Source organism: Triturus cristatus, chromosome 11 (genome assembly GCF_964204655.1).
Source record: "Triturus cristatus chromosome 11, aTriCri1.1, whole genome shotgun sequence".
NCBI lineage: Eukaryota > Metazoa > Chordata > Amphibia > Caudata > Salamandridae > Triturus > Triturus cristatus.
In genome coordinates, this window is record NC_140594.1 from 633,970,630 (window position 1) to 633,982,993 (window position 12,364).

The window sequence follows — 12,364 nt, forward strand, 5'->3', positions numbered from 1 at the left end:
ATCTTGCTTTTAGTATGAATGGCTTGAACCTGAAGCTGTATGATTTGGGTATGATGTCTGCTGACTTCTTTTTGGGTGCGGCCCATGTGGCTGTGTTTCATGGAACTAATGATTAAGGAATTGGGTGCATGAAAGACACTTTCATATGAAAGTAGACGTAGGTGGGCAGACTGACTATCAGAACCTTGTCATTCTTAATGTGTCAGAGTGCTTGAGCTTGGATGGTGCAATGCAGTTTGGAGGCTTACAAGTGAAGCTTGATTTTAGGCAGCAAGCTCAATTTAAACGAAACTGGAAGTGACTTTGGCAATTTCCTTCAAGTGGAAGTTGGAGTCAAGGTAGAGCCAAGTAACCAGTCATCCAGTAAATGTAGGAAATTTAGGAAAAAAGCATCCATGGCAATATTGGTGAACCATGCTTTAATCTGTTCTTGAGATAGGCTGCCTCTAATGAGAATAAACTGGATCTCGAAACAGCTTAATTTTAGATAAACGACAGCTATCCTTATTTGTATAATGCTCAGGCATCTTCTTAGTTGCGGGATGTCATTGGGAGATAGCACTTTGAGGTAAAGTTATGTGTCTGGGGTATTTTAATGCACGAGGAAAGCTTGGTTGTCTAGCAGGAATACAAGGGTTCTATTTAAAGGTTAGAAATTACTGAGGAGATGATTCACAATTACTAGGGGGATGATGGGGATGATTTTAAAGACTATGGGGCTGGTTTTGACCCTGGTGCATCCTTAGTCGTTCATCCAGGGGAGTGCAGGTCATCCCAGCAGGACATCCGCCTTCCAAATTAGGAGGTTTTTGCAGGCCTTGTGGTGATCTTTGTACCTTCAGAGGAGCCATGGTGCTCCTCTGAAACACTGGAAGTTTAGTCAGCTGCGCAGCAAACATTTTTGTTTTCACAAACACGGCAGGATTTTTTTCAGAAAAACAAAAATTTAATGATCAGTGTCGGAATCTTTATTTTTCTTTCTGTCCGTGACCACCAGATTTTTCATGACAGTAGACAGGAAAAATACATCAGCCTATCCTCTTGGGGAGGGACAGATGCAAGACCAACAGGAAATTCCTGTGGCAAAACATTTCTGGACACACTCAATCATGGACTCAATGCTCGTCACAGTAGAGGTTGTCGCTATTATCTTGAGCATTGAAACCCTAGAGGAGATTTTGTCTTATTTTGTTCTACAAGGATATTTGAACGAAGCAAACTTCCATCATAACATTTAGCCAAGTGCATGCATCATGTGATGATGTGGCATCACAAGTCTATCTCCAGTTACAAGCAACAGCCCCTCGACCGCTACCACATAAGAGGAGTCTCACATTTGAGACAGCACACACACACACACTCAGCAGCATTTCCCAAATCAACACACCTTTCTCCAGTCCACAGAGCTGAGTAGGCCTCAAAGTCATCACCATGCTGGTTTCCCTATGAAGACGATAACTTTCTTCTTCTGGCTGTTGAGGTAGTCTTGCCCTGAGTCCCTCCATCCTCCTGGCTCCGAGTAACGAATCAGTCCAACTCCGTCCCGATCTGAGCAAGATAGATCTGTAGTGCACTGCTGTTGAAGAACAAGAAAAGAAACAGAATTTGAATATGTTGTGTAGATTTGGTTGGTTAATTAAAGTGTCTGGTGTGGCCTGTGAAGAACCAGAAGAAAAGGGGGGGACCCTGCAAGTAAATCTAGCTAAGTGTGAAATGGCCAATCACCGTCAAGAAAAATTATCACCCATTAGGCCCCAAACTTTGCAAATCATCGAAATCAAGATTAGAAATTAGTTGAACACCCTCCTTCACTATCTGCCACCACATCAATCATCACTCATAGTCACTCAATCATTTATCACTCATTAGTACAATAGTTACCTGTTCCAATCCAAGCACAGTGATAGGTACACAATTGTATCTCCTCTTTGATGCAAGCAACACATTGGAATTTGGCAGTCTTGTAAATCAAATGCTTTTTACTAGGGCAGCCCTGCTAGGTGATGTATAAAAGAAGGATAGGCACGAGAGGGAGGCAGGCATTGCCTCCAACCTGAAGGGAATGTGGATGTTTCTTCATTGCACGCTAGTCCAGCTCCAATCCGGCCTATCTGGTCATACATGTGCCTAAAAATGGTAGGGCGTCATAAGTCAGACACAAACATAATGTTCCACAATTTATATCCTGTTTTGTTTGGGGGGGAAGCAGTTTGACAATAAATCATTTAAACGTTCTGTGGTGGCCTACCCAGTCAAGTGGAGTTTGTCCTAAAACTGGGGTGGTTCACCCAGATGTTGGCCAGCTAACACACTTGAGTCTGACCAATCACCCTCATCCTCTTCCACCTCCTGTAGTATATCAGGGACAATGGAAATGTGTGATGTGAAGTGTTTGTTTGTATTGATCATAGTCAATCTCTCCAGGTTTTGAGGCGAGAGACTGGTCCTTCTCAATGTCACAACTGCACCAGCTGCACTGGACACACGCTCAGCAGACATACTGGACAAGCCAGATGCTTCATTGCCAGCCTGCTGAGCTCTGGCCATTGGCCATCTTCCCATACCAATACACCAATGGGTTTTGATCCACATAGACCTCTCTTGGTTCATCCAGATATGCTTAGAACATCCTCTTAATGGTCATTGGTTCTGCCACTTCCTCAACCTCTTTTGCCTTAACCTCTTCACTGGACTTAAGATCTGCCACCTAAAACCAAGCCAATGCAGAAGTTGGGGCCCATTTGTTGTGGTTGTTGCTGGCGTTCTTGTTGCTTGTGTAGGCTGCTGTAAGACAACCCACAGCACTGCTCTCTCTGGAAGTTGAAGGTGGCACCCCAGAACGTCTGCCCGGAAGTGGAACTCTAATTTCCAGCTTTTCTTCTTCCAGGTCTCTGATTTGCTCAACAATTCACATCTTGTATTGTGCAACATCCCCTTCTGGAAAAAGAATGAAAGAGGCCAGGGAAAAATGGAATAATAATACTTAAAAAATTAATGCTGGCGTGCAGCCGTGCGCCATGGTAGGCAAGATGTTCAGGGGGAAATGAGTAATGATGACAATCCTTAAAAAATGTGTGCAGCAGTCACCTATTGCATGCAGACGATGGATGGATGGATGGAGGAAAAATGTTTTTTAAAAGTTGCAATTAAAAATTACATTTCAATAAATGTAATTGTTTAATTTTATTTTTTATTAAAAATGAATAAAAAACAAATTAATCTAATTGCTGGTTTACTAGGGGACTACAAGAAACACATTGCTGGGAGGCAAGGAGGTGCAGGTAATTTTTTTTTAAAAAGCATGTGATATACAACATTGTTCATAATATACGTATAGTACAATGATCCTCAAGCATATTATTAAACTGATATCAGGAAAAAGTACAAAAAAATTAACAAAAAGGCACAGCCCGCTCCTATCACTGTCCCTAGAAAATGGATTTGACAACTAGAAAAGGGTGGCTGCACAGAATGGCCGCGGCCACATGTCAACCAACAATAACAAACAAGGAGGCATAGCCACAACAAAGAACACACGCAGGTCTATGGCAAAAGCACACTGGCTGGCTGTGCAAAATGGCCACTGATTGCATGGTCACACAACAAAAACAAGCAATAGAAGCCTGGCACAACAAAGAACACATGCAGGCATGTGGCAAAAGCACACTGGCTGACTATACAAAATGGCCACCTACCACATGGTCAAACAACAACAGCCAGCAAGGGGGCATGTCCACAACTAAGAACAGATGCAGTCCTATGGCAAAAGCACACTGGCTGGCTACACAAAATGGCCACTGACCACATAATCAGACAACAACAGCAAGCAAATAGGCATGGTCACAACAAAGAGCACATCTAGGCCTCTGGCAAAAGTACACTGGCTGGCTTGCTACACAAAATGGTCTCTGACCACATTTTCAACCAACAACAGCAATTAAGGAGGCATGGCCACAAGAAAGAAAATATGCATGCCAATGGACACTGACTACACAAAATGGCGCCCGGCCACATGACATGGAGAACAAAGACAAATGGTGGCCTATGGCAAACATACTCACTCACACACTGGCCAAACAAAGAAGGCATGGTAACAGTGAAGATAACACTACCATTAATTCAACAATGCCAAAAACAAAAATTAAGTGCGCTATAAAGATTTGACAACAAAACACATCCTCACAAGTTGTCAAATATTACCCCACCTAAATACAAGTTTTGTAGAAAAAAACATGAAATTCGAAAAATAAACCCCACATTTTAAATGTAATCCAATGCAATCCCTGCCCTAAATGATGTTTTAAAAAAATATATACTACAGAAATAGTTGCTTTATGTACCCATGACTAGTATTGGGCCTACTGGCTGGGTGGCCTGTGAGCAGTCAAATAAATTAGTAGTGCAAATTTAGCAAACATGGTGAAAATGTACTGAACTGTGCAACCTTTTTTCCTTTACAAAAGATAAAAAAATTAAATGCAAATAACCCACCACAATAAAATTGAATATAAGTACAAATAAATACTACTGCATACCCTCTATCAAACAAAAAACATGGTTATTCAAAGGTTTTTGAATTTGCTTGTGATATCACAAAAACAAGGTCCTTAAATTCAATGGTGTATATGCAGCAGAAAAAGATAGCGATCCTTCCACCTCGAAAAGTAACCAGGAGATGGACACAGCACAGGGAGGAGCCTGCTGGACAGGAACAGGAAGTTGGAGATTCTGGGGCACTTCCTTCTTGTTGTCTTTTGGAGTAAATGTAGCTGTTTCTTGAGTAGACAATCTGCTTGAGGTGCAGCAGCGCTCGCTCGCACTCGCCAACATCATGAAAATGGTACTGGAATGTGCTGTCACGACCGGAAGCCGCGCTACCGGCTGGCAAATCTCGTGCATGTTCACAAGTGGCCGGTAAGTCTTGTTGCGCTCTGCACCATGCGCCATAAGTCTTGCGCGTGCCAACAGAAAAAAGATTCTGCCAGGCACCACATGGCTGAATTTAGCGGGAACTCCGTGTTACATGCATAGTGCCGAGTTACGGAATTCCTCCAGCTCTGCGAAAGGAGTGAATCTTTCCGCCCAGACCTACTGTAAATCAGGTAATATGTGCTTATTTTGAATATTATATGCCCGTCTTACTTCTTCAGTGTTTGTGGTTTTAAGTGTAAGGCTGGACATATTATTGTGTTGGAGACCCTGTAGGTCAGTTCTCAACATACATTTTCAACAGCTTAAAAAGTCTATAGTTTGGTTTAACCAAAGCCATTAGCTCAGCCATTAATTAGCCATTAGTTCAGAAGCTGGCATTGTACAGAATACAGTTCCAGTTGTGGGACCAGTTAAAGACACGTTATTCTCACAGAGCTTATTAAAGTTCAAATGGGAGAGCACAGGCCTGTGTGGCGTAGTATCAACAAATGCAGTCCCTTGGTAGCAAACTGTAGGCCTACATCTCAAAATGGGACAATTTCAACAAAAAATTGTTTGCTGACAGAGATGCCCATGGGACAGATGGTCTTTATCGTATTGGATCCATCATTTACCAGTGCCTACTGGGAACTTGAGGTAGAGTCTCTGTCCAAACTTACCTTAATAGAACAATCTCTCTGAAAACCACAAGGACTAAAACGTTGGGTTAAATGGTTCTAGTATTAGGCAACGGATTGTAGCCAATAGGATGGAGGCCCAAAGCCTGAGATGAAAGAAAAACCTCTGTATCCATATGTTGCTGGATGGAACAGAAACAGGCACCCCAGAAGCAGTGCGGACACTACAGATGCTGTACTGGAAGTTTGTATAATGCCTCAACGTTGTTTGGCCATTCCGTCATTTTTCCAGTGATTCTAGTCAGCTGCAGGCTCACTCTGCTGAGGCTACCATCACCCAAGAACTTCAGCTCAGAGAGATGTGTATCTTCCTTTTTTGTACCTTTTAATGGCCTTTCGGGGTATGCAGGTAGGGGTCAGGCCAACCAGAAATGGTCAAGCTGTAATGTTGATTCCAACTGCATTACTGCAGATGAAATGGTCGTCCTAAGTGGAGAGCATAGATATTGACTCTTTAAGGATGGTACCTAGAGGCTTGCACAGCTCAACAGGTAGCTACAGGATCGGAGAGGGAACCTAAAACAAACAACAGACCGGATGTTATATCCACTTTAGAATAAGGCAGCCTTCATGAAAACCACTCAATGTAACAAATGGATAGCAGGTATTTGTAACTATCGCCTGGCCCTATACTTGTGCAACACACCCATTGAGTTGAATACTCTGGAAATCTTGCTATTTTACAAAAAATAAGCTTTGAATGTACCCAACATCTTCAGAGAATCTAAATCATCCCAGAAATGCGTCCATGAATATTAAGCTGTTCTGTTTTTTCCTGATTGAACCAACTGAAAAAAAAACAGTCCAGGGCTTATTTAATATGTTTGTTCTTTTCACCAAGAATATTGTATAAAGTATTTAGAGTTCATTGACCTCCATAATTGGACACATTGTCTATTTGTATAGCTAGCAGATCCATACCGCTGGAGAGGGAGTAGCATTTCTCACTTGTGGTTGTATGACACAACCACGCATGCCTAAACCACGCATGTCTTAACCACGCAGTCTTTACAATGACTGCGTCTTTACCACGCATGCTTTTACCATGCATGCCTTTACAAGTAATTTCGTAGCAAAGGCATGATTAGTAAAGTTATATGTGTGGCAAATATCCCACCCCAGCCCCCCTGCCCTGAGCCCTAAAATTTGGTCTTCCTGTGTTGTAATCTACCCGCAAAACACACAAGATGATGGACGGAATGTTGCACATTGGCAAAACATTCACCCCCAGTCACAGATCTGGGTTTAATCCATCGTTATTTTGCTCACCATGCCACCCCAGTTCAGACATGGCCATATGCAAATCAGTCTTGACCCTGTGCCTCATGGGAACAGTCCAACCCGAACTGCCAAGCCATGTCTTCCCTGGACCAGAATCAAGCATCCTAGGACCGGTGTCTGGGTTTCACCCATCTTCAGCCAGGATAGCTTGACTCCAGTGGCGTAGTGAGCACGGGACCCACGTCTGAGCATACCCTTCCCTCCCACATAGGGCGAACGGCAAAACACACAAGATGATGGACGGAATGTTGCCCCAGCCATATTAACTACCCTGACCTCCTTCTTTGAGCCCTAAAACCCAGCCCCCTAGCCCAAAAAAACTACCCCGACCTCAGCACACCCGCCCAGAGCCCCTAAAAACTGCCACCCTAGCCCTGAAAACTGTTCCTTTCCCCCCCCGGCCCTAAAATCCAGCCCCCTGGTCTAAAAACTACCCCGACCCCAGCTCCCCAACCTGAGCCCTAAAACCAGTCCCCTTCCCTAAAACCTTCCCCACCTCCCCCTGGCCCCAGCCCAACTTACCAAGCTGTGTCCTGATCCTTTTTCCTGCCGCGATTCTGTGGGTGCCTCTCCCCACCCATCCGCTCAGACAGCTAGAACACCGACTGCCTTAACCACGCATATGCTTGGTTAAGGCATATGCGAGGTTAAGGCAAGCATTGCGCCGCTTGCGGGGAAACTGCATGCGTGCGTTGTAAAGGCCGTTTCCCCTCCCTTGTACGTTATAAACACTATGTAAATTTTTCTTGAAGATCTAAAAGTTTGCTCAAACATCTTACACCTTCCAATATTCAGGAAAATTAACCATTAATTTGACTGATTAATTTGCGTGTTTAGTTCACATTCAGTTGCACGTTTCCTAACATAGTGACGGTTTTAGCCTTTAGGAGTGGTATCCTCATGTTTATCTTTGCCATGTTAATTTCACAGACATTCTTCCCTGACGATGCCCGAAATGCATAGGGAGACACGTTTGAAATTATGAAATATTCAATGAATCCTGCTTGATTTATCTGCATCCGATATGAATGTTGAAATATCGATACAAGAATAAATATTTACTATGATGTAAACTCACAGCAAACTCGTCGTCACTGGCTACATTAAACAGATTAACATTTTAGACACATCACCCAGTCGGCTGAGGGTTCCCAGCAGTTCTTAGGGGGAAGCCCCCTAATTTAGGGGACGCTACCAATATTCATATGTTTGTCACACTCACTGATCAGAGAGTGATACCCCTGAAGCACGCAACAACCTCTCATTTTCTTTGATGGACATTTCCGCAGTGTGTGTTGTGGCGTAACGATAATTGAGGGGGCCCCCCTGCAAGGTACGGGAGGGGCCGCCTCCGGACTCTTATTAGGAGCTCCCCGGCCAAAGTGTAGTGCTGAGGGGGGCCCCTGTAGCTTGGGGGTTCCGCACTGCGGGGTATGGGGGGGTCTGTGTAACGCCCCTGGCGTGTTCTACCATATTGTCTTTGTGAACTGCCCGAATTGTCATATCTTTGTAGTTACAGCCTACCTACCATATTACATGGTGTGGTCCTTTGGGCTTCTTTACAGTCAATATTTTTCTTCCGGTCGTGGTACGGAGACATAATTACGCTCGTTTTTTGATGATATTCTTAAAGAAACTGAATCTGAAGCATTGACCATTGCAAATTCTGCCTTATGAGTTTGGTAGGCTCAACACACTGAGATTAATTGCATTTGGTTTCTCAGGGCAATGTATGGTGCCACGCACAATAAGCCTACAGACCTTTCTCGAATTTTTCAGTTTTCTTGTAGCACAATGTATTCATTCCTTCACGTCTTTGCATTGCTTTTCAGGGCAACCAAACTTGTCTAGCGTATTGAAAAAATGTAAAGTGCTTATGTTGTCAATTCATATTTCTAACTGCTGCAGGCTCCTGCCTGGGAAATGTAGACTTTATTGCAATATGGTGTTTTTGTTCACTATCTAAGAATTGAATGGTTCGCCTTTTTTCGACTTAACGCTGATTTCAAAGCAAAAACTACATGCAAAGGTATTGTCATAACTGTCGATATTCTTTCTTTACATCTCCATTTGACCACAGAATCTATCTTTAATAATAAAATGGCCAAGAAACCACAATCGCTCATACTTTGGCTTTTTATATACTTTTCCTGGTGTATTACATGTTAACAGAGCTATATTTCTTTCTATTGCATTGCAGAGGTATATGGGAGAATTTTATAAGGACCACCCTCATGGCAAAGGAATTTACATTTGGCCAGATATTTCTACATTTACAGGTTCATTTTATCTGGGCCGAAAAGAGGGATACGGAACCATGGAATTTCTAGACAACCAAACATTTCAGGTGAAAAAGCAACATAACTAATATCATATTTTTTGTTTTCTGCACTTTTTCTCTTCACAACCTTACATTTTTACCCTGTTTGCATTCCAGTCCTGCAGTGTCATCCTTACGCTTTAAGTCTCAGGGGTTGGACATCTTAAAACTAACATCTTCTGAATATTGTTGTAAACATTTGCAAATGTAAAACTGATAAGACTCGTGACGGGGAGTTTTGGTAGAGGGCTTAAGTTGGAGAGAGGGGCATTAAGACAAAAGCAGTCGGACCACATAACCTTTACAGGAGCAATTCTAAAGATACAAAACAGGTTGTGAAACAGTTGCACACAACATATTACTCATCTTTTGCATACTCAACATTTTAATTATACAGTGGCATTGAGAAGTGATGAATAAGCTTATCCACGAATTTAATTAAAAAAAAATGGAGCAAACTGATTCCACATTAGTTAAGCTGCATTCGTATTAAAAAATAGAGCAATTTGATTTTGCCTGAAATGTAGATTCTCATTTGTAGATTCTCATTATGTTACCATGGTCAAATACAGCAAAATCAGTTTTTTTTACAATATCTTATGAGTCTTCATCTTCCAGCTCCCAGATGCACGACTGCAGAGCCATTCATTGTTCTGCTGGCTGGGGTATAGGCGGTGGATGTTTGTTAACACTACGATGCACAGCTCTGTTGCAGATTTTCTCATGACTTAACCTTCTTCTAAAAGGAAGGTATTTCCAGGACGTAATCAGCGTGGAAGCATTGTCAGGTACAATGGTTACTGTGCCTCGGACAATGGATGAATGAATGAATGATTGACTGGCAACCATGCAATGAATGTGAAAAGGCTATGTTCTCAGTAAGCATTTGAAGGCACATCTCATCGCAAGCCTGAATGTAAGCCCTCATATATACCTAGCGTTACAACAAACAAATGATGGACGGAATGCTGACAATGCATACATTCTCCCCCAGTCAAGAGATCTGGGTTAAATCCATCGTTCTTTTGCCCACTACACCACCCCAGTTTAGACATGGCCATATGCAAATCAGTCTTGACCCTGTGCCTCATGGGAACAGTCCAGCCCGAACTGCCAAGCCATGTCTTCCCTGGACCGGAATCAAGCATCCTAGGACCGGTTTCTGGCTATCAGCCGTCATCAGCCAGGATAGCTTGACTCCAGTGGCGTAGTGAGCACGGGTCCCACGTCTGGGAATACCCATCCCACTTAGGGCGAAAAGCGTTACAACAAACAAATGATGGACGGAATGCTGACAATGCATACATTCTCCCCCAGTCAAGAGATCTGGGTTAAATCCATCGTTCTTTTGCCCACTACACCACCCCAGTTTAGACATGGCCATATGCAAATCAGTCTTGACCCTGTGCCTCATGGGAACAGTCCAGCCCGAACTGCCAAGCCATGTCTTCCCTGGACCGGAATCAAGCATCCTAGGACCGGTTTCTGGCTATCAGCCGTCATCAGCCAGGATAGCTTGACTCCAGTGGCGTAGTGAGCACGGGTCCCACGTCTGGGAATACCCATCCCACTTAGGGCGAAAAGCGTTACAACAAACACATGATGGACGGAATGCTGACAATGCATACATTCTCCCCCAGTCAAGAGATCTGGGTTAAATCCATCGTTCTTTTGCCCACTACACCACCCCAGTTTAGACATGGCCATATGCAAATCAGTCTTGACCCTGTGCCTCATGGGAACAGTCCAGCCCGAACTGCCAAGCCATGTCTTCCCTGGACCGGAATCAAGCATCCTAGGACCGGTTTCTGGCTATCAGCCGTCATCAGCCAGGATAGCTTGACTCCAGTGGCGTAGTGAGCACGGGTCCCACGTCTGGGAATACCCATCCCACTTAGGGCGAAAAGCGTTACAACAAACAAATGATGGACGGAATGCTGACAATGCATACATTCTCCCCCAGTCAAGAGATCTGGGTTAAATCCATCGTTCTTTTGCCCATTACACCACCCCAGTTTAGACATGGCCATATGCAAATCAGTCTTGACCCTGTGCCTCATGGGAACAGTCCAGCCCGAACTGCCAAGCCATGTCTTCCCTGGACCGGAATCAAGCATCCTAGGACCGGTTTCTGGCTATCAGCCGTCATCAGCCAGGATAGCTTGACTCCAGTGGCGTAGTGAGCACGGGTCCCACGTCTGGGAATACCCATCCCACTTAGGGCGAAAAGCGTTACAACAAACAAATGATGGACGGAATGCTGACAATGCATACATTCTCCCCCAGTCAAGAGATCTGGGTTAAATCCATCGTTCTTTTGCCCACTACACCACCCCAGTTTAGACATGGCCATATGCAAATCAGTCTTGACCCTGTGCCTCATGGGAACAGTCCAGCCCGAACTGCCAAGCCATGTCTTCCCTGGACCGGAATCAAGCATCCTAGGACCGGTTTCTGGCTATCAGCCGTCATCAGCCAGGATAGCTTGACTCCAGTGGCGTAGTGAGCACGGGTCCCACGTCTGGGAATACCCATCCCACTTAGGGCGAAAAGCGTTACAACAAACAAATGATGGACGGAATGCTGACAATGCATACATTCTCCCCCAGTCAAGAGATCTGGGTTAAATCCATCGTTCTTTTGCCCACTACACCACCCCAGTTTAGACATGGCCATATGCAAATCAGTCTTGACCCTGTGCCTCATGGGAACAGTCCAGCCCGAACTGCCAAGCCATGTCTTCCCTGGACCGGAATCAAGCATCCTAGGACCGGTTTCTGGCTATCAGCCGTCATCAGCCAGGATAGCTTGACTCCAGTGGCGTAGTGAGCACGGGTCCCACGTCTGGGAATACCCATCCCACTTAGGGCGAAAAGCGTTACAACAAACAAATGATGGACGGAATGCTGACAATGCATACATTCTCCCCCAGTCAAGAGATCTGGGTTAAATCCATCGTTCTTTTGCCCACTACACCACCCCAGTTTAGACATGGCCATATGCAAATCAGTCTTGACCCTGTGCCTCATGGGAACAGTCCAGCCCGAACTGCCAAGCCATGTCTTCCCTGGACCGGAATCAAGCATCCTAGGACCGGTTTCTGGCTATCAGCCGTCATCAGCCAGGATAGCTTGACTCCAGTGGCGTAGTGAGC

The 12,364-nt window shown here is 44.3% G+C and overlaps 1 protein-coding gene across 2 annotated transcripts in view; it reads left to right on the forward strand.

Annotated features, from left to right (window-relative positions):
* The window catches only part of ANKMY1 (ankyrin repeat and MYND domain containing 1), a 588,784-nt gene that overhangs the window by 115,406 nt on the left and 461,014 nt on the right, over positions 1 to 12,364 (forward strand). For both annotated transcript variants that reach the window (XM_085634115.1, XM_085634116.1), the window contains exon 4: positions 9,091 to 9,237. In XM_085634115.1, the coding sequence (XP_085490241.1) occupies positions 9,091 to 9,237 (147 nt within the window). The remainder of the gene's footprint in view (positions 1 to 9,090; positions 9,238 to 12,364) is intronic.